Here is a 26,393-nt window from a genome sequence, read left to right as displayed (position 1 = left end):
GTGCCATGGGATCTTTCGTGACCACAGAGAGTCAGGACACCTGTTTTAACGTCCCATCCAAAAGACTGCATACACCGAGCAAGGTCCCCAATCACTGTCCTGGGGCATTGAGTTTGGTCTGAAAACATGAGGAAAGAGTGCCTCTAACTGGACCTCCAACACCACTTCCGGTAGCATCTGGTCTCCCATCCAGGGACTGACCACAACCAATGCTGCTTAGTTTCAAAGACAAGCCAGCAGTGGAATGCAGGGTGCTGCTGTCCATCTCCAAACATGTCAGTTTGAATACATTTGTTTTAGTAGTTAGATTAGCTTCTCACTACTCAGACAGCGAACACTCCATTTGTAGCCAGTCCAGGATCTGGCTGATCCATATATGGTGTCAGATTGGGTGGGAAAAAAAGAGGTTGGGGAATGTTGGGTCGTGAAAGTGACTTGAAGTGGAATCGTGTCGTTTTTTTGCGTTTCTGCCATTGAGGGAGCGTGCGCTCCGCACCACACGCCTGAGGACAATACCTGTGTTTTGCTTTCCTCTCCTGAGCAGGGACCTGTTGAAAGGACTGATAACTGGAGAGGCGTTAAGTGTTGAGCAGGGTCAACTGAAATGGAAGATTCCCGTTGTCCTTGACGCCCAATGTTTGTTGCGATGCAGACCCGGTGAAGAGCGTGGTGAAACAGAGAAGACACTCTCTGTACTATTGGGTTTTGATGCCGAGTCTAAAGTCAAGTTAGGATTTGTCAGTTATCCCGTGAGAGCTTTTGTCCCAAACCCATTATAGTGTTTTAGGTGTCAAGCTTATGGTCATGTGGCAGCAGTGTGTAGGAGGGAGAATCCTAGATGTGAGAAGTGTGCAGGAGGACTTGAGACATAGGAATGTGTAGTATCTTTGGAAAACGTTGTATGTTTAACTGTAGGGGTACCCACATGGTGCTGGAGATCAGAGGTGTCCAGGGAGAGAAAGGCAGGGTAAGGTTGCCAGCATCAGAGTAGTACAGAAGGTGTAGTATGCTGAGGCAGGGAAAAGAATAGTAGAGGAAGATGGGTCCAGGATGAGGGATCCTGGACCAAAACAAAAGGAAAGGGGGATACCTAGTCAGTTGTCCAACTGAATGTATTCAACTGAAATGTGACTTACACATTTAACCCAACCCCTCTGAAATCAGTAGAGTGGTAGGAATAGCATGTGCTTCAGTAGGTTTGTTTTTTGGGGCATTCATAGCCATGGTGATCAACTGTACAGGAATGGAATGAAAATCACAGAGGATAGATGTTGTGGTGGCAGCTGTAGAGAAGTACTTGGGTGTACAAGATTTTACTGTAGAAGAGTTACAAGGTGATTTAAACGATAGTGTCCCGTCCTCTTAGGCTGCTTGCCTGGTGCAGGATCAAATGGGGCCAAAGTAGTGGAATAGTGGTGAGGTTTTAATGGGTGTAGGGTTAGTTGGTAGGGCAATTTTTTCACATAGTGTAATGAATTCATACTACATGATAGTAGGCTGATGCAGAGTCAATACAGTAGGTGGTGGCATGCACCTATAATATTTATTTGCGGCCCTCCATAATGAAGAAGTTAAAAAATAATAATAATAACTGTTTCCCATAGTGCTCCAGTGCACCACGCTGGCGTGACTTGACGCTTTGTGTGTTGGTGACGGTGGCAGTGAGCCCAAGACTCCGTTTTTTGGTCAGTGTGTGTGTGAAGTGCTGGATTGTCAGTCATCTGTGATTTTATATCGGAATAACGTTGACGTAACCGAATAGGCTCTCTGACATTGTGAAGACGTCATGGATTTCGCGTGAATCTCCGATTTTTGATCACCTCGACAACATTGTTTTGAAGGCCTGTAGCTACTGCTAACTAACGTTACAGGGAAAACTCGAGCTACTGTGGCTAGCTAGCGGTGAATCCTGGGCCGAGGAAAACAAGTGAGGCGCTGGTGCTAATTGTTGTCGTTTTTGGAGTCATACTACTCAAACCCTTTAATCAAATGTTGACTGGTCGTCTTATGAATTCGAATGGTGGATATAAAACATCGTAACAAACTGTCAGACTTCTTTCCCTAGCCATTTAATAGCAACTTAGCAATAACAAGCTAACTAACTTAGCTTATTAGCTACTTATTCCAGCGCTTGCTAGCCAGCCAGCTAATGCTGAAGTATTAACTTAGCCAGCTAGCTAGCTGGTTGAAGTTCTTGGTATGATTTCTAAAGTACAGTAACTATTTAATATTTGTGATGTATGTAAGCTTCGAGTATGACACCGTTTGGTGTCAATTGAGAGTAATTCACAGGTTGCTACATATGTTAGCTTAGTAAATTAGCGCAGTTACCTATTCTTAATATCTAATCACACTAGTAAGGTGAGTTCAGTTCGGCAACTTTAAAGGGTTATAGCGAGGTAGCAAAGTTTCCCCATCAAGTGTTTTTGAACAGCAATACCATTAAAGGTTAATTTAAACCACCCATTAGCATTGATCAGTCAGATTCTTTCCCCTATGAAGCATCACTGTCGAGAGTGGATGTTGTCTGTATCAGCAGATTACGTGAGTTCTTCTTGGCTCTGCTGATTAACGGCCAACACGTGAGCAGCTGCAGGTCATACAAACTTACTGATCGGCCCTTGCGCGATACTGACAAACGACACAATGAATCGCTATCTGCCAGTTGCACGACAGCACTTCTTGGGTGCATTAACCAACACTAGCGTTGTGGTGAAGTCCATAAGTGCCATAGTGCTACTTCTGTATCTGCTCTCGTGGGCAGTTGACACTCCATACGCCCTGGGTGTGACGCCTGGCTACCTCTTCCCCCCTAACTTCTGGATCTGGACCCTGGTGACCCATGCTGTGGTGGAGCAGCATGTGTGGGGATTGGTGGCTAATGTTGGGACTGTCATGGCCTGTGGCCGGCTGTTGGAGCCTCTGTGGGGCGCCTTGGAGCTGCTAATCTTTTTTGCTGTGGTCAACATCTCTGCAGGCCTCCTGGCGGGCCTCTCCTACTTGCTCACGTACGTCGCCACCTTTGACCTGGACTACTTGTTTGCTGTGCGAGTCCATGGGGCACCAGCTTTCCTCGGGGGGGTGTTGGTGGCCCTCAAGCAGACCATGGGGGACACGACTGTGCTGCGGGTTCCACAGGTGAGGCTCAAAGCATCCCCGGCGCTGGTCCTCCTCTGCCTGGCCCTGCTACGCCTCTCTGGCCTGCTGGAGAATGCCGCACCACTGGCGGCCTACAGCTTTGGCGCCCTGGCAGGCTGGGTCTACCTGCGCTTCTACCAGAGGCACAGCCGGGGCCGTGGGGACATGTCAGACCACTTTGCCTTTGCCTCCTTCTTCCCTGAAGTGGTGCAGCCAGTGGTGGGGCTGCTGGCTGGCCTGGTGCACGCAGCCCTGGTGAAAATCAAGGTGTGCAGGAAGATGGTGAAACGCTATGACGTCGGGGCACCTTCCTCCATCACCATCAGTCTGCCGGGGGTAGATCCCCAGGACACAGAGAGGAGGAGGTGAGTGCTGTAGAGGCCCAAATAAACACACACACACACACACACACACACTCACACAGGGATCCATTACAGCACACAGACCAATATTTGTTTACCTTCATTATGTGGCTGACACACTTGCAAGCTGTCACGCATACACTATTTGCCCTCAGTTACATAGACGGCAGTTAGGCCTACATATCACCTCGCTCTGCACCTGGAGAGGATCAGTGGCTGTTTGAAAGGGACTCCGAGACACCTGCTATGCCATGATGTAATGCAAACATTTGCTCAGCCTTGCTTGGTAATGGGCAGACACGGTTTGTTTTAAAACGGACTGTCTGATCGTCTTACAGGCAGTTGGCGCTGAAGGCCCTGAACGAACGACTGAAGAAGGTGGAGGACCAGTCGGCCTGGCCGAGCATGGACGACGAAGAGGACGACGATGAGGACGAGGTTCGGGCCGACACCCCGCTGCTCTCTGGACATGAGAGAACCTCTCCAGTAGGGGGGTCTAATGGTTCCCAGAACACCACGGGACAGGAGTCCAGCATCATCAGCTTTGAGGACGCCCCCTCCAGCTCATAACAGACACACTGATACACACTCAGCTATACTAAGTTTTGAATAGCACACACACTACAGTGACTACACCCCCCCACACACACACACACACACACACTAGCAGTTTTTGACACATTGTCAGGCTTATCAGTTTTTCGCTCTGACTCGCCGAAGTTGTACACAGATTGCTCTCCTGGCCCCACCCGCATATGTCCATTGAAACATGAATGCAATGTACAAACACATAGGACTCTCCCTAGTTTGTCACGTCTCTCCTGAATAAACTATTGAATGGTTGTACAAAATGTTTTTTTAATTACAGCTCTTTTGACCCGAGACGCCTGCTCCACACCTGCTGCTCTCGTCTGACTCCCAGACCTTGTGTCTGAGACGCTATGACCGGAGCAGAGACTCTTGGCAAACTCTCCATCTGTTGCTGTGTGTTGCTATTGTCCCAGAGCAAGCTTTCAGCAGACGGATGCAGATTCTCAATGGTTTTATAGGTCATCCTTTTGTGCTGATTGGTGTTTAGTCTTCAATGTCTTTGACATCTTTTCTCTCTTCTCCATCACTGAAAGACTGAAAGACAGTTATGGCCAAATATATATTGACACACTTGCACTTTTCTTAAATAATTCCCTATTACTTCTAAAATAAATTGAAATTAAAAACAAACAGTAACCACACACTGGATTTTCGACATCGCAGAACCAATTTAGCTTATTTATCATTTTAATTTAGAAAGTAAAGACCAATGACATGGACAAAATAATTGGACACTGGACTCCAAAACACCTGATAATCTGCTAATTTCAAGCAACCCCACAGCATTACCAAACCTCCCCCATCTTTGATTGTAGGGAGGGTGTTATTTCATTGAAATAATAAATAATTTGTCAGTAAACCCAGATCTGTATTGCCAAAGAGTTATGATTTTGATTCATTGGTCCACAGAACCTTTTCCCCAGGATTTAGGCTTGTTTAGGTGGGTTTTTGAGAAGTTCAAACAGGCTTTTTTTTGTCTCCAGCAGTGGGGTCTTCCTATGTTTACTAACAACCAAATTAGGCATTCAAAGAAAAGAACACCCTCCCTACAATCAACCATGGGGGAGGTTTGGTAATGCTGTAGGGTTGCTTTGCTGCCTCTGGCAGTGCAGGCCTTGAACGTGTGCAGGACATCAGGAAATCTGCAGATTATCAAGGTGCTTTGGAGTGCAATGTTCAGCCAGGTGTCTTTGTCAAAGGTTGTGGGTCTTCCAGTAGGACAACAACCACAAACAGCATAAAAAGCACCCTGGACTGTTCTAATAGTCAGTGAAGGGTCCAGATCTGATTCACATCTGTGACGATCCATCTATGGCGAGACAGGGCACTTCTCAAACATTGAAGAATAAGAGCAGTTTGTTGCTGAAGAGTGGGCCAAATTGCCAGAAGAAAAGGTACAGAAAGCTTATTGATGGCTACAGGAAGCATTTGTTGGAATTTCTTGACTGAGTACTAGCTCCTGAGTGCCAATAATTTTGTTCATGTCATTTGTCTTTATTTTCTAAATTAAAATTGTAAACTTAAGTTTGCAAAAATAAAACTGGTTCTGCAATGTGGAAAATCCAATAACAATGTGTGGAGACCAAACTTTCTTTTACTATTTCAACTTATTTTAGAAGGGTGTCAATATATTTGGCAACAACTGTAGGTCTAGATTTACCCCCCAGCTATTTTACCACTGCTAGATCTTCTGTTTTCAAATGTTTCCAACATTTATGGGGCACCTGATAATTGGACAAGTTGCTCTGTGGATGATGATGATGTGGTTCCTGTTTTGAGGTGTTTATTTTTGCTCTGAAGTCGGATTACTCGAAGGGGAACCAAGGCCATAATAGATTGAAGGTGTGTGGGTCTATCTTCCTTTTTGTTCATACTGTTGATTTGTGTTCTGTCAGAATCTTTCGTTTTTCTGGCCAGACAGTTTTATTTTGTTTCTTTTTACCCGAATGAGTGTGTAACAGGGAGAGCTAGAAGACTAGATGTTGTACACAGGGGTTTCCTGTCATTTCTGAATGGTTTTGGCCTGACAAAGTTCAGCAGCTTTTGACAATGACGGAACAATACAGCCACTGATGCAGGCTCTCGTCTCCCCAGGGAACATCTTGTCGAAATCTCTTGCTCTTTGTTTCTTTCTAGTTTCTCATTTTTTCCCACTATCTGTGTCACGTCTCTGAATGTTGGTTAAGATAAGATCTGCACTGTTCTGTTTAATTTGTTGGGGAAGGTGCCTCGAAGCTTGGTTTTCACAGATTTTCCGTGCACCAGACAGGTTCCTCAGATTTCCACTAACGATGTGTTTCTCTTTGTACTGTGACCGTTGCGCAGACTCCTATTTAGTTTCAGATATTTCTCTGTCTCTATATGAAATAAAATACGATTGTATGAAATGTAACAGTGAATTGTCTTTTTGCAACACTGGGTAGGTAGGTAGTAGTATAGGATATTTATTTAGGGTGCAGCTTGCTTGCCCCTCAAATGTGCCACTAGATGGAGCAGTTAACACAGTCGCTGATACTCTTCTGACAACAGAAACAGCTGCCCTCACCAATCTACACACAATACCCCATAATGACAAAGTGAAATTTGTTTTTTAGAACTGTTTGCACATTTAAAAAAAATCAAATTTAAAAAAGAAATACCTTATTTACATAAGTATTCAGACCCTTTGCTATGAGACTCGAAATTGAGCTCAGGTGCATCCTGTTTCCATTGATCATCTTTGAGACGTTTCTACAATTTGATTGGAGTCCGCCTGTGGTAAATTCAATTCATTGGACCTGTCTATATAAAGTCCCACAGTTGACAGTGCATGTCAGAGCAAAAACCAAGCCATGAGATCAAAGGAGTTGTCCGTAGAGCTCCGAGACAGGATTGTATCGAGGTACAGATCTGGGGAAGGGTACCTAAACATTTCTGCAGCATTGAAGGTCCCCGAGAACAAATGGAAGAAGTTTGGAACCACCAAGACTCTTCCTAGAGCTGGCTGCCTGGCCAAATTGAGCAATAGGGAGAGAAGGGCCTTGGTCAGGGAGCTGACCAAGAACCTGATGGCCACTGACAGAGCTCCAGAGTTCAAGAACCTTCCAGAAAGACAACCATCTCTACAACACTCCACCAATCAGGCCTTTATGGTAGAGTGGCCAGACGGAAGCCGCTCATCAGTTAAAGGCACATGACAGCCCGCTTGGAGTTTGCCAAAAGACACTAAAGGACTCTCAGACCATGAGAAACAAGATTCTCTGGTCTGATGAAACCAAGATTGAATTCTTTGGCCTGAAGGGAACCTGGCACCATCCCTATGGTGAAGCATGGTGGTAGCAGCATCATGCTGTGGGGATTTATTCAGCGGCAGGGACTGGGAGACTATTCAGGATTGAGGGAAAGATGAACAGAGCAAAGTACAGAGAGATCCTTGATGTGAACTTGCTCCGGAGCGCTCAGGACCTCAGACTGCGGCGAAGGTTCACTTTCCAACAGGACAACGACCCTACGCACACAGCCTAGACAACGCAGGAGTGGCTTCGGGACAAGTCTCTGAATGTCCTTGAGTTGCCCAGCCAGAATCCGAACTTGAACCCAATGGAACATCTCTGGAGAGACCTGAAAATTGCTGTGCAGTGATGCTCCACATCCATCCTGACAGAGCTTGAGAGGATCTGCAGAGAAAAATGGTAGAAACTCCCCAAATACAGGTGTGCCAAGCTTGTAGCTTTTCATACCCAGGAAGACTTGAGGCTGTAATGGCTGCCAAAGGTGCTTCAACAAAGTAGAGTAAAGGGTCTGAATGCATGTAAATGTTATATTTTTCCGTTCGTTTTTTCTTTTGGGGGGTGCAATTTAATACATTTTTTTTAATGAGGCTGTAATGTAACAAAATGTGGAAAAAGTCAAGGGGTCTGAACTTTCCCAATGCGCTGTATGTCATGACATGCGCTTTGAAGTGACAAGCTTTTCCGTTGATTACTCCTAGCCTTATTTAGGTGACTTTGACTTACTTTAAAAGGCCTAATAGTAACGTTAAGAATATATCTAGCTTGACTTCTGATATGTGTGACGAACACTAACAGCCGTGATAAGGGTAGTTTAATTTGTTAAACGAAGGAAGGAAGCATAACCGGTCCACTCCTTGATTATCGTTCTCCTAGCAGCAGGATATTATGTTGGCAGATACATTTTTTTCAAAATAAGAGTCGCCCTTGCAAAAGACATGTTAAACTTTGGAAATATTGATTTATTTTTATTTTTGCAGTACATATTGTTTTCACAGCATTGCAACCACCTTTGAACTTTATTCTTAACATTGTATTATTTACACCAGCATTTATTTTGAAAGTTTACACCAATACTGGTATGTTGAAAGCTATTGTGTAGGCTATATTTAAAGAAATACACTTAATAAATTACAAATATATGTTATTGGAATTACTCAACAGAGTCTCAAAGTTAAATGGGTCTCTGGTGCTGGGCAATCAAGTTAATAAACAGTGATGGTGACTCATTACGCTACTTACTTCATTCAATACACTGTAATAGACTGTACATGAGATGCATATTGGCTTGTAGAGAACACTTTACTACCTGACCTAGCTAAAGTGAGGTGGGAAATACTCAGCAGGGTCTCTACTAAGCAAATATAGCCCTGAAATGAATACACACTCAACAACAACAAAAGAAAACTTAATTTTTTAATCGAAAATAAATCTAATTTATTTACAAATTAAATGTAATGATTAACCAGGCTACTAGGACACAGTATAATCACACTTTCTGAACAGCAATGGAGAAAAAATATTTACAAGTTGTAGGCCGATATGTGCTTCTTGATCTATCAAGGTTAGCAGTATACAGTAAAGGTCTATTAACTAGTTTCAGCAACAACAATAAAGAACGTGGATTATTTACAAGCTATATTGTCAAGCAAAAGGGCAGCAAAGACACTTTTTGTAGCGTTTACAATGCACTACGGAAGACAAGGCTGACAGTAAACAGTACAATCAAGCTTTCAGAGCAACAATGGAGAACAGTTACAAGTTTACAGGCCTCTAATGTGTTGCTTTAGCAGTATACTGTAAATGCCTGTCAACCAAGATTTCTAAACCAATAACAGAGACGAGATTGAAAGATAATCCCGTTTCTGTATTTTATTATCTATCAAGGTTAACAAAGGCTTTTTCTGTAGAGTTTAAAATGTTAAACATGCACTTGCGTGCCATTGTGACAAAGCATATTCACACTGCCGTCTAATAAGACTGCTTTACAGAATAAGCACACATAAACACCCCAACTACTAGCATCTGACTGTTTTCTAAACTGGTAGGACGAATGAGAAAAATCATAGTTTAGTGTCACATCCACTACAAATCCATGCATTGCCAGATACTGTAATGCCATGTATTTCTGAAGTGGAAGTAGTGTGTCCTTTAATTCACGTTCATACTGATTTAGGAATCCATAATTTTAAGATTTAATGTAATGCAATTACTGCTACTAACTATATGCTGCAAATCTACGGCTATGACTGTCCAATATGACGTTAAGTTGACAGGCACTATTACGCGCTCAAAACGCCACCAATTGTGCACCGTTCCAGGCACATTTGGCATTGCCTCTTTGCTGTCACAAAACAGACTCTGTAATTCCTGACTCACAAAAGACATTAACACAAATTGCTCCTTCAGATGTGAATTCAAAAGATCATTGAACCCTGACCATCAATTATTCGGTCATTGAACCACTTGTTGTCACTGCTTAATATGTTATAATCCTCTTTAGCAAGTGACGTTTAGACCCAGATGAGTCATTTATCAGAACACAGACAGATGACTTTTGTCTTTCTGAAGAAAATGTTGCACTTTTTCACTATGTTACTTTTCGTACGATACCAGATAGAACACAGCTTGCTTCAGGAATTATTGGACATTCTCTAAGGTATATATTGATACTTGAGTTTGCCATGTAATGTGTACTATTCCCCAAATGGGTTATTATCTGAAAATGCTATAATACTAGAAAAGAGGTGTATGTTATATATGCAGGATATTTTATTTGTCAGGCCAAGCAATTGATCTGATGCTCTCCTTCTCCGTGGCCGATGTGAGTAAGATATTTAAGCATGTTAACCCTCGCAGGGCTGCCGGCTCGGACGGCATCCCTAGCCCTGTCCTTAGAGAATGTGCAGACCAACTGGCTGGTGTGTTTATGGACATATTCAATCTCTCCCTATCCCAGTCTGCTGTCCCCACATCCTTCAAGTTGGCCACCATTGTTCCTGTACCCAAGAAAGCAAAGGTAACTGAACTAAATGACTATTCACTTCTGTCATCATGAAGTGCTTTGAGAGACTAGTCAAGGAACATAATCACCTCTACCTTACCTGTCACCCTAGACTCACTTCAATTTGCTTACCGCCCCAATAGATCCACAGATGATGCAATCGCCATCACTCTGCACACTGCCCATCCCATCTGGACAAGAGGAATACCTATGTAAGAATGCTGTTCATTGACTATAGCTCAGCATTAGCACCATAGTACCCTCCAAACTCATCATTAAGCTTGAGGCCCTGGGTCTGAACCCCGCCCTGTGCAACTGGGTCCTGGACTTCCTGACGGGCCACCCCCAGGTGGTGAAGGTAGGAAACAACACCTCCACTTCGCTGATCCTCAACACTGGGGCCCCACAAGGGTGCGTGCTCAGCCCCCTCCTGTACTCCCTGCCCACCCATGACTGCGTGGCCTCGCATGCCTCCAACTCAAATCATCAAGTTTGCAGATGACACAACAGTAGTAGGCTTGATTACCAACAATGACGAGACAGCCTACAGGGAGGAGGTGAGGGCTCTTAAGAGTGTGGTGCCAGGAAAATAACCTCTCACTCAACGTCAACAAAACAAAGGAGATGATTGTGGACTTCAGGAAACAGTAAAGGGAGCACTCCCCTATTCACATCGACGAGACCGCAGTAGAGAAGGTTGAAAACTTCAAGTTCCTCTGCATACACATCACTGACTAATTGAAATGGTCCACCCACACAACAGCACATCTTCAACCTCAGGAGGCTGAAGAAATTTGTCATGACACCTAAAACTTTTACAGATGCACAATTGAGAGCATCCTGTCAGGCTGTATCCCCGCTTGATACGGCAACTGCACCGCCCGCATCCGCAGGGCTCTCCAGAGGGTGGTGCAGTCTGCACAACGCATCACCGGGAGCAAACTACCTGCCCTCCAGGACACCTACAGCACCCGATGTCACAGGAAGGCCAAACAGATTATCAAGGACAACAACCGCCCGAGCCATTGCCTGTTCACCCTGCTACCATCCAGAAGGTAAGGACAGTACAGGTGCATCAAAGCTGGGACCGAGAGACTGAAAAACAGCTTCTATCACAAGGCAATCAGACTGTTAAATAGCCATCACTAGCACAGAGAGGCCGCTGCTTATATCCATACAGTTGAAGTCAGAAGTTTACATAAACTAGTTTTAATGACTCCAACCTAAGTGTTTCAACCACTCCACACATTTCTTTTTAACAAACTATAGTTTTGGCAAGTCGGTTAGGACATCTACTTTGTGCATGACACAAGTATTTTTTCCAACAATTGTTTACAGACAGATTATTTCACTTATAACTCACTGTATCACAATTCCAGTGGGTCAGAAGTTTACATACACTAAGTTGACTGTGCCTTTAAACAGCTTGGAAAATTCCAGGAAATTATGTCATGGCTTTAGAAGCTTCTGATTGCCTAATTGACTAAATTTGAGTAAATTGGAGGTGTACCTGTGGATGTATTTCAAGGCCTACCTTCAAACTCAGTGCCTCTTTGCTTGACATCATGGGAAAATCAAAAGAAATCAGCCAAGAACTCAGAAAAAAACTTGTAGACCTCCACAAGTCTGGTTCATCCTTGGGAGCAATTTCCAGACACCTGAAGGTACCACGTTCATCTGTACAAACAATAGTACATAAATATAAACACCACGGGACCACGCAGCCGTCATACCGCTCATGAAGTAGACTTGTTCTGTCTCCTAGAGATGAACGTGCTTTGGATCGAAAAGTTTGAATCAATCCTTGAACGACAGCAAAGGACCTTGTGAAGATGCTGGAGGAAACAGGTACAAAAGTATCTATATCCACAGTAAAACGAGTCCTATATGAATGGCCACTCAGCAAGAAAGAAGCCACTGCTCCAAACTGTCATAAAAATGCCAGACTACGGTTTGCAACTGCACATAGGGAGAAAGATCGTACTTTTTGTAGAAATGTCCTCTGGTCTGATGAAATGAAATGAGAACTTTTTGGCCATAATGACCATCATTTTGTTTGGAGGAAAAAGGGGGAGGCTTGCAAGCCGAAGAACACTATCCTAACCGAGAGGCACGGGGGTGGCAGCATCATGTTGTGGGGGTGCTTTGCTGCAGGAGGGACTGGTGCACTTCACAAAATAGATGGCATCATGAGGGAGGAAAATTATGTGGATATATTGAAGCAACATCTCAAGATATCAGTCAGGAAGTTAAAGCTTGGTCGCAAATGGGTCTTTCAAATGGACAATACTTCCAAAGTTATGGCAAAACGGCTTAAGGACAACAAAGTCAAGGTATTGGAGTGGCCATTACAAAGCCCTGACCTCTATCCTATAGAAAATGTGTGGGCAGAACTGAAAAAGCATGTGTGAGCAAGGAGGCCTTACAAACCTGACTCAGTTACACCAGCTCTGTCAGGAGGAATGGGCCAAAATTCACCCAACTTATTGTGGGAAGCTTGTGGAAGGATCCCCGAAATGTTTGACCCAAGTTAAACAATTTAAAGGCAATGCTACCAAATACTAATTGAGTGTATGTAAACTTCTGACCCACTGGGAATGTGATGAAAGAAATAAAAGATGAAATAAATTATTACCCAGATTAAATGTCAGGAATTATTCAAATGTATTTGGCTAAGGTGTATGTAAACTTCCGACTTCAACTGTAGACTTGAAATCAAATCAAATCAAATTTTATTTGTCACATACACATGGTTAGCAGATGTTAAAGCGAGTGTAGCGAAATGCTTGTGCTTCTAGTTCCGACAATGCAGTAATAACGAGCAAGTAATCTAACTAACAATTCCAAAAAAAACTACTGTCATACACAGTGTAAGGGGATAAAGAATATGTACATAAGGATATATGAATGAGTGATGGTACAGAGCAGCATAGGCAAGATACAGTAGATGATATCGAGTACAGTATATACATATGAGATAAGTATGTAAACCAAGTGGCATAGTTAAAGTGGCTAGTGATACATGTATTACATAAGGATGCAGTCGATGATATAGAGTACAGTATCAACGTATGCATATGAGATGAACAAATCACTGGCCACTTTAATAAATGGAACACTAGTCACTTTAATAATGTTTACATATCTTGCATTACTCATCTCATATGTATATACTGTATTCTATACTATTCTACTGTATCTTAGTCTATGCCGCTCTGACATTGCTCGTCCATATGTACTGTATGTGTATATGTTTAGTTCCATTCCTTAATTAGATTTGTGTGTATTGGGTATATGTTTGGAAATTGCTAGATATTACCTCCTATTAGATATTACTGCACCGTCGGAGCTAGAAGCACAAGCATTTCGCTACACCCGCAATAACATCTGCTAAACACATGTATGTGACCAATCAAAATGGATTTGATTTGTGAAGGCTGGCCTTAGACTGATTTAAATGTGTAAAGGTGCAGCTATTACCATCACAATTAGGTTAATCTAGGTCGTTAACAGGTATGCCAGTACATCACTGTTTACATTGTGTCTTTGTTTACATTTAATTTCATACAGGAAGCAACAAGGCAAGCAAAACAAATAACTGATATTCAACACAACAACAGTACATTCATTTATTGTTTTGGAATTAGTATAATATAACACAGTGCCCCTCCAAAACTAACCATATTTGGTTATACCCTACTGAGTATTTCCCACCCCCCTATAGCTGAGACAGGTAGAAAAGTTCTCTCTACAGCCCAATATTGTCAATATACCTCTATCAGTATCAACATTGTATTTGTTTCATTATTGTTTTTTCTCTTAAATTACTAATGGAATTTTCTTGTTGGCACAATAAAAGTAGCCATTGGTAAAAATTATATCATTTGAATTAGTTATCAATATTGCAATGTTTAGAAATGCGGGCTTTTATTTTGAAGGTTTAGTGATTTACCATACAAAAGTGACGTCCTCGTTTGTGCTGCTGGCAGAATAGTAGTTAATCACTTCTTGGTTCCTTTCTTGCATCCTTTTTGGTGTGAAAATGTTTCTGAATGCACTTAGCTAGCTTTTATATCAACAATATCAACTGTTGGATGCTGATCGAAACCGAATCTCAAACGGAGATACGTTAAAGGCAGAAATACTTTACTCATGCAACGTGCACGCGCAGGCGTGGCTCACGCTCGTTTCCGCCACCCCTCCCCCCTAGCGCGTACACGCGAAGTAATTCATTGTATCGGATTGAAACGAGGGTTATCGACGAAGCACCATTGCCCTGGGAAAACGACTACTAGCCATCTAAACAACAGGTAAAACTACTTTTGAATCACTTATCGCAATAAAAGTTTCATATGACAACATTGGTGAAGTGTAATTATCGGATAAATTGTTAGAAAGTTGTCCCTTACCGTCGTCTGTCTCGCTTTTCCAATCGAGCGGAGGAGTCCTCGATAGCTTCCGCACTGACAGCTAACTGGCTAGTTAGCCAACACTGTTGACAACTAAGCTCCATTGTTTTATCACAAAGTTTTTATCCCCATATGAATTGAACCGCTGAATCACGCCCATGTAGTTAACGCATCCACAGAAGTTAACTTGGTACAGCTAGCAGTAACGAGTCAGTATTTCAAACAAACCGGCGTGTCAGTTTGTTGCTAGTTAATGTAACAATTACGTTAGCTAACTAACCTGACCAGTGGTAAACTAGCCTAACTCGAACGTTATCGATCATCAACAGGAACATATTCTGATCAGTTAGCTATATTAACTGTCAAGTAGTTAACTACTGTGGCTGGTTTTTGTGTTTTTATTTTACGTGCAATCCTGTAAGCGGGTTCTAACATTGGCTAGCTACGGTAGCTACTCTTCTTAGCTAGTTATGACTGTGTTAGCTATAAAACCCCATTTGTTTAGATCTGATTGGGTGGCTCAGCTTGGCCCATACATTGCAAGTATTAGCGTTGGTCTCTAACGACCTCTTTTTGTATTTCATTTTTTACAATTTTCACTTCAGTGACCAGAGACTGTTTAGCGGGTGGAGAGCTAGCGAAGTGAGTTTGTTTGGAATGTGACGATCTGTTGATGTCTTGACGCCATCTTACTGAACATTTTAATGACCCACCCTATAGGCAAATGTACTTAGCTATAGTAGCTAATGTTAGCTACTTAAATTATTGTCCATCCTAAATAGTCGGAGTTGATGTCTGGTCAGCCAATAAACTCAAATCTACATTACGGTTTCTGATTCTGTCTTGCATGTGAGGAACTTCATTGCACTGCTCATGCGGTTAATGGGGACATCACTGATCGCTACGATACTGCGTGACATAAATACTTACCCCTCGATCACACCAACGGTGTTATTGCGCAAAATGGTAGCTATGCAGCAGTATCTGGATACGGGTGAAAGAAAAGTTCAACATTCTGCTACCATTTCTGTCAAGCCGTCATTTGACTACCAACCCTGTGGACAGCATGCCGTGGTAGAAGCTAACGCCTCGACAGTGTAATTGCGTTTTGGTACACCAGAAGTACATTAATTTCCAATGGAACACTGTATTTGCGTTGCAGCATTGAGTTGCAGGGGCAGTTGCACTACGTTCTGTGTGGTGTATACATGTGGGCCACACGTCCCATGTATCTTAGACTGAGTGACATGTTTTCCACCTTGAATGCACCATTCATTCAGGGTCCTGACTTGTGATCCTAACATTCAACAATTAGTTTCACCCGAGCATCAATCCAATAACTAAATAGACAGCATCATTCTCTCTCCCTCCTCCTTGCACACATATTTACATGAGGAAACTCACTCAACGGTTATTAGTGGGGATTACCAGTTTACGATGTAGGGTATACACCACACCTGCAGTTTGTTCTGAATCAACAGCCTGGTTGGTTAACATTGGTTGTTGATCTCTGCCCAGGCAGGGAATTGTAGAACACTGACAGACAACCAGTGGGTTAAATATAAGCGTAAACTATCCCTTAACCTCTGCTGGTGCTGAACCCTGTGTTTTTCCTCTGGGGGGGTCATTCAAGAATACAAGTTTGGCTGTAAGCTTTGCTTTCCCCACAATAGTGTTGAAGAGTCCAGTCAATCGATCGCACTGATCCTATGAGGCCACGGACGCTGTGAAAACCTGTTCAATATGAGGCTGTTATCTTTCTTGTGTTTCTTCATGCGTCTTCTCTCTTCTCAGGCATGGCGGCGATTCGTAAGAAGCTGGTGATCGTGGGAGATGGTGCCTGTGGGAAGACCTGTCTGTTGATAGTCTTCAGCAAAGACCAGTTCCCCGAGGTCTACGTACCCACTGTCTTTGAGAACTATGTGGCTGACATCGAGGTGGACAGCAAGCAGGTAATGCATACAGATGCAACCACACACTGTCTATTTCTCAGTTGAATGTGTAAACCAGGTTAGGTGGAATACATAGGCCTAATTGCTAGCAGGTTTTCAGGGGTGGCTTCAGTGTTGGCGTGTTTCAACGGTGGCATTGCTGGTCTTGGCTGTCGTGGTATCGGCTGGTTAGGATTGAGCTGAATTTAGGAGGAGGCAGATGGGTATAATGGCAAGGCACATGTTTATTCAGTTGACCAAGTAATAAAAACATATTAGGTGCAGCATATGCTCCTGAAGAATGTAATGCATATGTAATCTAAAGCTGTAATGTAAGATCTTATGGCACTTTATTAGATAGAGGACCGAGGGGGTTATAAACCCAGGTGTCCTGTCCTCAATATGCTTTGTCCAGAAATCTGGGACGTCTAGCCTAGTTTTTATTGGCTAAATTAATTCCACTTCATGTGTCATACTCGTAGAAGTGTCTTGCTCTAATTTGCTTTCCCCGCTTACCCTTGGTAGTGAATTTTATTTTTTCCCTTTAGTGTGTCAGTGATGAATGCCTTCATGAAATGTCCAGTTATCCATTTTCAAAGTGTTGTTTTTCTGACATTGTCCTCTTGTTCATTAGTCATTGAAGTTGACCTACCTCTAAAACCAATATCCAGTTTTTCCAAACAATGTCTGTATGTCCACGAAAGTCTGCAGTAGGCAGACCTCATTAACTATTGAATTTACACTTGACTCTCTTTATATAGATGGCACATCTATGGTTTATTTCTGTTGGCCAGTTTTTGCTGATAAACCAAGTCACAAGAACAGCTGCCATCCATCCACATGAACACTAGCAGCTGCCATCCATTCACATGAACACTAGCAGCTGCCATCCATCCACATGAACACTAGCAGCTGCCATCCATCCACATGAACACTAGCAGCTGCCATCCATCCACATGAACACTAGCAGCTGCCATCCATCCACATGCACTAACAGCTGCCATCCATCCACATGAACACTAGCAGCTGCCATCCATCCACATGAACACTAGCAGCTGCCATCCATTCACATGAACACTAGCAGCTGCCATCCATCCACATGAACACTAGCAGCTGCCATCCATCCACATGAACACTAGCAGCTGCCATCCATCCACATGAACACTAGCAGCTGCCATCCATTCACATGAACACTAGCAGCTGCCATCCATCCACATGAACACCTTGTCCAGTAGGGACTAAATAGGAAATAGTTTTGAAATGGGCAGTCTTCTAAAATGAATAATATATATATTGGATTGTGGGTAGTATGGCCCCGGTTTCAAAACAAGGTCCCGGTTTGATACATATTGTAGTTCCATATGTATATTGTATAGCAAGTCCATAAAGTATCACAATCCTCAACGGTATAGAGATGTTTGTTGTTGTTGCACGTCTAGCCCTATGTGGATTACCAGTGGTGGTTGTCTACTCTGTACTAGGTGGAGCTGGCTCTGTGGGATACAGCTGGCCAAGAGGACTACGACAGGCTTCGCCCCCTCTCCTACCCCGACACTGACGTCATCCTCATGTGCTTCTCCATTGACAGCCCAGACAGTTTGGGTGAGGTCACACACACACACTCAGACTTGCCCTCTGTCTTACCATCATCAGCACACAGTTTCCTTTTATGTCCATTGCCATTGCTGGAATAGAGGTGGTTTGTTCAGCCCATTCTGGCTAGTGAAGTTCTCACTCACACACAAGCATAAGACAGCAATAGATCTTCTCTCCAACCTTCTGTACTGTACACTACCTACAGCTGGCCCTACTGCACTGGGGCATTGGCGCGTGTGCCTGTCTGACCCCCCCCAACCTTTTGCTCTTTTACAGAGAACATTCCAGAGAAATGGACTCCCGAGGTCAAACACTTCTGTCCCAACGTTCCCATCATCCTCGTAGGCAACAAGAAGGACCTGCGCAATGATGAACACACACGTCGCGAGCTGGCCAAGATGAAACAGGCATGTAGAAAGAACACCAATGTTTCTCATCTCTACACCAACTCTTCAGACGATAAACGAACTGGGTTGAGAAATAAAGTTCCACATTGGCCACAAAGCTTTTGGGGAACTTGCCCTAGGTCTAGACCAGGGATGGGCAACTTTGATGGGGGTGGGGGCCACAAAATCTGAACTCATCTTGAGGGACCGCAGTTGCTCGGGGGGTCTGCGTACCCACATTGTGAGCAAAACTTATTAGTGCCCCCCCCTCTTGAAGGCGGGAGACATTGTTGAAGTTTTAGAGTTAATTTCATGCAATTCTACACATTTTGTCATGGGGTATAGAGAACAATGTTGCAGTTTTAAAGCAGGTTTCCTGTTACTCGAAACTTTGCCATAGGGTGAAGACGACGTAGCAATTTTATAACAAATGTAATTTATTCTGCTTGTTTTGCCATGAGGTGAAGGTGGAAAAGTGTCTGTTTTTTAGAGCCAATTTCCTACAATTCTACACATTTTGCCACATTGTGGAAAGAATTGTTTGTAGTTTTTAATATGATATCTGAGTGAGACTAAATAAATCTATGTGGGCACCCGTCAATGTTCCCTCAAATTCTTTCCGGCACTGGTTTGCTGAGCGCAAACTTAAATGTTGTAAAAAATGAAGTGCAACTTCCAGCAAAAAAAACAATATAAGAAAATACAACCCATAACATTTAAACATGGAAATAGCTGTTCAGTCATTCAGTCTACAGTAGCAGCCAATGTGTGGTGTTCAATGTAGGTCGACATTCCATGAGACTTTCGAAAAGACTATGCAGGGCTTGACATTAACCTGTTTATCCACTTGTCCTTCAGACAAGGTGACTGAAAATGTTTGATGCAAGAAACCACTTTCAAAATAAAATGCATTGTTATTCCCATACCATTATTACAGAGAATCAGACAATTGATACAAGGGCCTTAAATTGATACGAATGCCTTAAGGGCCCACTGGCCGGCAGTTTATTTTTTATTTGACCTTTTTATGGAACTAGGCAAGTCAGTTAGAACCGATTCTTATTTACAATGACGGCCTTTTCCATCCCTGGCATATGCCATTCAGCTGTATCACTCTTTCCCCGTAATATGGTCAGTGTATTGGTTGTCCTGACAGTGTCTCTTAACTCTCTCTGTAGGAGCCAGTGAAGCCAGAGGAGGGCCGCGACATGGCCAACAGGATTGGAGCGTTCGGCTACATGGAGTGCTCAGCCAAGTCGAAGGATGGGGTGCGGGAGGTGTTTGAGATGGCCACCAGGGCGGCGCTACAGGCCCGGAGGGGCAAGAAGAGCAATAAATGTCTCCTGCTGTAGAGTGCATGACAGGACCATGTACCAGGGGCTCTGGCAAGTGTGTGGTTGGAGAAGCACCCGTTTACATCCCACCAAATCCCTGACCCCCTCCTCCACCCCCCTCACACTCGCCGGCCGCTGGAGCTTGTCTCCTTGCTTTGGGAGATGATCCCTGAACGTAGGTTTTTTTTCTAGCAATTTTTTTTTTTTTACTCATTTTTAAAAAGTCATGGAAAACATTTATCAGTATTTAAATTGGAGGTGAGGGGAGAACCCGGGACTGCTTTTTGTTTTAAAATGCTTTACCTTGAAATCTTTCACCTTCCAAATGCTGTTGTTGGGCCTGTCGGGAGAAGGGCTGGCCTCGGGACTGCCAGTTAAGTGCTCTGCCTGCCTGGACTCTGTGTTGGCTGCTTTCAGTTTGTTTGGAACACAAACAGGGCTGATAACTGCTTTAAATTGTAGTCTCTGTTATGTACAAATCATTCTTAGTTTTTGGATGTGAAACCGTACAGTAAGTGTTGAAACAAATAAACAGGAAAACATGATGTATGCAAATCTGTAAATATAAGGCATGGGTATATTCATATGTACACACGTACATAACTGGAAACTGTATTTTTAAACTAGCCTTAGTTACATTGTGTAATAAATTACATTCTTTAACACATTTCCTTTTTTGTGGTGTGGGAATTGAATGACTGCACTAGTGAGGATGTTTTTCTGAGATGTTAAAGGTTCAGAACCACCTGACAACAATCTTAATTTATTTGACAAAGCCCTTTTTAGATCAGTGGTTGTTACAAAACGCTTAACAGATACCCATAAGAGCAAGCAATGCAGAAGCACAGTGGTCAGGAAAAACTCCCTAGCCTAGAAAGAAGAAACCTGGAGTGCCCAGACTCAGTGGTGACCAGTCCAAATCTGAGTTGGCTATTTTTTTTGACATACGCTTGGGGTCAATAAGGATTCCAAGTTTTAAAATATTTTTTTTTATACAATTACATTCTTGTCGAATATTAATCAATTATGCTGTTTGTAAGAAGGTCAAGCTTCTAGCCCCTTACATTGTGACAATTGGCTAATAAATTACAACTTCGTAGCTGGCACAAAATATTTCGTGCCAGGTTTGAGACGAGTCATTCTGTTTGCGGAGCTTCAATATTTGTCTGCTGTCAAGACTGCAACTGAAAAAACAACGGATAACCATTTGAGGCAGCAAAATCTGACACGGCTGCTAAAAAGGAAGGAAACTCGTCACCGAGCCCCCACCCTCAGCCGGTTACACCCAAACACCCATCTCGAGAAAGGCTGATGTATTGCACAGCTTCGCTCTTTCTTGTGCAAGGCTTGAGAGGAGCCGTGGCCATGAGGCTAGAGCTGAAAAGGCCTCCGTTGCCGCCTAGTCATTCTCGGTCTGTTCTCTCATCTCAGCCTCCACCGACCGAGGCCAGCTTGGTAGTAGCGCACTGTAGAGTCAAACTGCGGCTTTATATACCGGGCTATTTTTAGCCTCAAAGAGTGAAACTATTTTTAACCAATATGAGCTCATCTTTCTCTGGGCCGCCCAATGAGGGGGAGGGGTAGTTTGGAGGCGGGTTAAACGACGAATAGGCCTATCTGCTGTGAGTGGCTGCTCGACCTGCCCAGTGTTTAATATATTTCCGAAACGACACGGATTGCCTTGCAGTGATTCATCGGCGCCAAAATGTTTTGGACTCGCCCAGATGAAAAACACCATACCCATGGTCAGGTTTTTTGGTCTGAACTATTTTTTTTATGACACTTTGTTGCTTCTGGAAAGCCAAGACGATGGTCCGTACCCACAGTGTATCGAAGTCACCTCCAGTCTGTCAACCCACAAATGACTCAGTGAAGAGCCGTTACAAAAAAAAGGATCCGGATGTCTAGGCTTGTTTTTACCTAATAGGTTGCTCTTTCTGGCCTTGACATATGCTACACCCTATAATAACAGTAAAACTAGATTAGAAATTGCAACACTTGATCAGATAACCCATTACATCAGTGTGCATTCTAGACAGTCTATCTCACACACACAATTGACTCGAGCGTTGTTCAGTTGACCTAGTGCTATCAACCCTCTGCAAATTCCATTTCACATTCCTAGAATGTAGTAGACCTAGCCCTATAACGCATACTGCCTACAGGTCTGATAACACGTTTCACTCATAACCCATTCCAAAGGGCTGTAAAGAAAAAAGATAACGACGTGGCCTTGATGTGCGACATTCTTGTTTCGACACTGAATTGTCCTTTGTCCACCAGCGCAGGTAACAAGATAGGTAACAAGCATAACTACTGTAAATCGCTCTGGATAACAGCGTCCGCGAAACGACTAAAATGTTAAATGCTTCAAAATTAAGTTCAGCACAAGACAAAATTACATTTGCCATCAGTAGGTACATTTGAATGGTTTATGGGATCGATTAGCATGTTATGTCTTATTATTATTGTAAATGATTTTGAACTCCACAGGTGAGGGACATGGGTAAAAGACGGTGATCCCTTATTGTCACCAATCTCGTGCAACCACGAAGCCAAGATCATGCAAATCCTGTGCCCACTGCCCAGTCCCAAGACAATTAGTTCACAGTCACCCATTTCTTTATCTACGAGTGCATGAAAAGGGGGTTGTTTTGGGACATGACAGTCTGCAACGCTTTTCTTATTTTCCACTTGCATTCTTACAGCGACGCCCTTCGGTAAATTAATGTAGTTGCACTTTAGTTCAAACGGTGTTGGCCACTGGGTAGTCTAAGCCACATGGTGGCGCCAAGGCCCTATGATTATGAAAAAGGACATACGTAGTCGACAACCAAAAGCCTGGCATTTAAAATGCATAATTCCTTCTGCCCTACCATGAGGTCAATTTGGCGATTCTACCGTAAGATGTGACGTGGAGAGACAATATTAATAGGTCTGGTTAATTGGCTTCTCAAAAAGACAAAGAAACAATACACTTATATTGACTTAAATTAGCCACAAATGAGCAATACTTCTTAGAAACCATAGTTAGAAGTACTACTACTACTAAGTAGTAAGAAGAAGATAGTAGAGGAGAAACAAACGAGGAAATAAACGAAAGGTCATGTGGTGGGAGAGGTGGTCTGGAGTTTTTTTAAATTCCATAAGAGTCTCCAAGCACAAGAAAAGGGCAAAAGAGTGTTAGCCTAGTTAATTAAAGCAAAATATAAATTGTAATAGTTGGGTCATACAGTGATGTACAGAAAACTTTGACCTTCATCTCAAATACTAAATACATTTTACTCGTCCCCAATGTCCTTTCAGCTCAGCTCAATATTTACCCTGGCCATTTTCTTTTTTTATATATATATATTTTTTAAATTTTACCCCTTTATCTCCCCAATTTCATGGTATCCAATTGTTTTAGTAGCTACTATCTTGTCTCATCGCTACAACTCCCGTACGGGCTCGGGAGAGACAAAGGTTGAAAGATACGTCCTCCGATAGACAACCCAAACAAGCCACACTGCTTCTTAACACAGCGCACATCCAACCCGGAAGCCAGCCGCACCAATGTGTCGGAGGAAACACAGTGCACCTGGCAACCTTGGTTAGCGCGCACTGTGCCCGGGCCCGCCACAGGAGTCGCTGGTGCGCGATGAGACAAGGACATCCCCACTGGCCAAGCCCTCCCTAACCCAGATGACGCTAGGCCAATTGTGCGTCGCCCCATGGACCTCCCGGTCGCGGCCGGTTACGACAGAGCCTGGGCGCGAACCCAGAGTCTCTGATGGCACAGCTGGCGCTGCAGTACAGCGCCCTTAGCCACTGCGCCACCCGGGAGGCCCACCCTGGCCATTTTCAATGTGCTGATGTTGTCTCTAGAATTGGAACCTTCCTTCTCCCTCTTTTCGAGCTTCCTGGCCTCTTTCTTCTAAGCTCCCTCCTTCTCCCACCCTGTCCAGCAGTCCTCCAGCGTCTGCCTCTTCTGTTCCCTCTCCTCCCACTCCAGCGGTCCTCCAGCATCTGCCTCTTCTGTTCCCTCTCCTCCCACTCCAGCGGTCCTCCAGCGTCTGCCTCTTCTGTTCCCTCTCCTCCCACCCTGTCCAGCGGTCCTCCAGCGTCTGCCTCTTCTGTTCCCTCTCCTCCCACTCCAGCGGTCCTCCAGCGTCTGCCTCTTCTGTTCCCTCTCCTCCCATCCTGTCCAGCGGTCCTCCAGCGTCTGCCTCTTCTGTTCCCTCTCCTCCCATCCTGTCCAGCGGTCCTCCAGCGTCTGCCTCTTCTGTTCCCTCTCCTCCCACTCCAGCGGTCCTCCAGCGTCTGCCTCTTCTGTTCCCTCTCCTCCCACTCCAGCGGTCCTCCAGCGTCTGCCTCTTCTGTTCCCTCTCCTCCCACTACAGCGGTCCTCCAGCGTCTGCCTCTTCTATTCCCTCTCCTCCCAGTCCAGCGGTCCTCCAGCGTCTGCCTCTTCTGTTCCCACTCCAGCGGTCCTCCAGCGTCTGCCTCTTCTGTTCCCTCTCCTCCCAGTCCAGCGGTCCTCCAGCGTCTGCCTCTTCTGTTCAGCCTTCAGCAGCTTTGCCCAGTTAATTTGCTCCTGCTCTGTGTGGGTGATGTCATGCCCTAGTACCCCATTCTGCTCCTCGTTGTAATAGGTTTGCTCAATCCTCTTCTGGTTGCGGTCTTTAACCTTTTCGTTCACCCAGCGAATCATCTTCCTTCATTGCCCTTCTCCTTATTGGGCTCTTCACTTCCTTCTTTCCTCTCTGAGGTCCTTCCCCTCCTCCTCATTGGCATGTGCCTCCATCTTCTTAGTCTCACCACTGAGGCTGGAGCTCTCCCTGCCACTGGACTCTCTCTTCCTCCTCTATCACTAGGAAGGACTTTGAGTTCCTCTTCAGCTGGTCAATGTAGTTCCTGCATTGAGTTTCGTAGGATTTGGCCTCGGCCTGGAATTCAGTGTCCCCAGCCTCCTGGAGGAGCCGCTGCTTAGCCTCTCGGAGCTCTTCAAGGGGAATGATCCGTCCCCTGTAAACCACAGTACTTAACATTGGGCCTCAGCAGCAGCCATGGTGGCCTCTGGAGCTTGGCTGGGCTCGGGATTTTGGTTGGACTCTAGAGCTGGGTCATTCTGGGTCTGGAGCCAAGAGTCAGATGTGAGGTCAGCCTGAGACCTTCCCTTGCAGACAATGAACCTGGACATGGGAACAGCCATAGCCGGCTCCCACTTCTTGTTCTCATTCTGCACCTTATTCTGCGCCTTCTCCAGATACATCCATTCCCAGGTTTTCTCCCTCCTTTGTCGCCTTTCCTCTCCAACTGTTCTATCCTCTGCCATCTTCTGCCAGATAAGACAATGACTTTATTACACATCATCAACAAGCATACACACGGACAAATCCAAACATATACAGGCAATACATACAAACCTGTTTTTGTCCAGGTTGGTAAGACTCTCCATCTCTCTGAGTCTGTTGAACTCCCTCAATCTATTCTGCTGTTTCACGGTCAAGTGGGTCTCTCCCTCGGTCATTACAATGGTCTCCCTCAGTCTCTCATCCCACTGGTTTTCCACCTCATGATGCCTCTGCTCTTCCTTACCTCTCTCTCCTCCTCCTCCTCTGCCTCTTTCTCCAAAGCCTCAGCTCTTCTGCCCGTTGTTCCTTCTTTGAGCCAGCTTCTTCTTTCTCTCCCTTTCCTTCTCCAGCGCTCTCTCTCTCTCTCTTCTCTTTGTCCTTTGAATGCGAACACTGAGTAATTACACAAGGACACTCTTGGACTCTACAGCTGAGCTGTTAACTCAGCTACTATTCTCAAGCTATAATAACAGCATCACAATTTTAAAAAAATAAGCCTGCCGTTTCGCATCTGACGGCTTCCCTTCTCTGCCTGTTTCTCCATGTCCTCCTGGCCCGTCTCACCATCCTCTACTGGCAACTCTCTCTGATTCAGGGCTTCTCATGATCCCACTCTGTTTCTGTAAATATGTTTTACACGCTTTATTAACTATCACAATGCTACAACTACCATCTACTCTACTGTACTACAGCTGCTGCTAATGATAGTCCTATCATAATATCTGCCTCACCTGCTACGGTCTCATTCTCTCAAACGGCTGCTGTTTCTTCCGAGAGGCTTTGTTCATCGTAGTCATTCTGAGCTGATAGTCGTAGCCTTTCATGTTCTGGTCTTCCTGGCCGAAGAGTTTTGAATTCCTCCATCTCTGCATCCTTCTTGCTCTCTGTCTCCCCTGAAGCGTTTCTCTTTCTCCAAACTCAATCTTCCCCCTTAGAACTATCTCCATCTTCCTTGCCATTTTTCCCTGGGTCTCCTTTTCTTTCGCCATCTCCCTCTCTCTCTCTCTCTCTCTCTTGTCCTCTAACTCCTCTCTTCT

The 26,393-nt window shown here is 44.2% G+C and overlaps 2 protein-coding genes across 2 annotated transcripts; both read left to right on the top strand.

Moving 5' to 3' along the window:
• The first annotated feature begins 1,618 nt into the window (after positions 1-1,618).
• On the top strand, positions 1,619-6,483 carry tmem115 (transmembrane protein 115). The gene is made up of 2 exons (XM_024375286.1): positions 1,619-3,503; positions 3,839-6,483. Exons 1-2 carry the CDS (start codon positions 2,647-2,649, stop codon positions 4,068-4,070), a joined length of 1,089 nt encoding a protein of 362 aa, XP_024231054.1. The 5' UTR covers positions 1,619-2,646; the 3' UTR covers positions 4,071-6,483.
• Positions 6,484-14,521: 8,038 nt separating this feature from the next.
• Positions 14,522-20,687, top strand: rhoab (ras homolog gene family, member Ab). Its single transcript, XM_042299313.1, has 5 exons — positions 14,522-14,674; positions 16,568-16,725; positions 18,186-18,306; positions 18,577-18,707; positions 19,865-20,687. The coding sequence occupies exons 2-5, from the start codon at positions 16,570-16,572 to the stop codon at positions 20,036-20,038; spliced, it is 582 nt and encodes a 193-aa protein (XP_042155247.1). The 5' UTR covers positions 14,522-14,674; positions 16,568-16,569; the 3' UTR covers positions 20,039-20,687.
• The last annotated feature ends 5,706 nt before the right edge of the window (positions 20,688-26,393 follow it).

Source organism: Oncorhynchus tshawytscha, linkage group LG16 (genome assembly GCF_018296145.1).
Source record: "Oncorhynchus tshawytscha isolate Ot180627B linkage group LG16, Otsh_v2.0, whole genome shotgun sequence".
Classification (NCBI taxonomy): domain Eukaryota; kingdom Metazoa; phylum Chordata; class Actinopteri; order Salmoniformes; family Salmonidae; genus Oncorhynchus; species Oncorhynchus tshawytscha.
The sequence above is the reverse complement of the archived record's forward strand: the minus strand, read 5'-3'. Positions and strand labels throughout refer to the sequence as shown.

Excerpts from the sequence above, each read along its gene's own strand:
- tmem115 (XM_024375286.1), top strand. The coding sequence starts at position 2,647 with ATGAATCGCTATCTGCCAGTTGCACGACAGCACTTCTTGGGTGCATTA. Across the intron at positions 3,504-3,838 it reads CAGGACACAGAGAGGAGGAG|GCAGTTGGCGCTGAAGGCCC; the intron begins GTGAGTGCTGTA and ends ATCGTCTTACAG.
- rhoab (XM_042299313.1), top strand. The coding sequence starts at position 16,570 with ATGGCGGCGATTCGTAAGAAGCTGGTGATCGTGGGAGATGGTGCCTGT. Across the intron at positions 16,726-18,185 it reads TCGAGGTGGACAGCAAGCAG|GTGGAGCTGGCTCTGTGGGA; the intron begins GTAATGCATACA and ends ACTCTGTACTAG. Across the intron at positions 18,307-18,576 it reads TGACAGCCCAGACAGTTTGG|AGAACATTCCAGAGAAATGG; the intron begins GTGAGGTCACAC and ends GCTCTTTTACAG.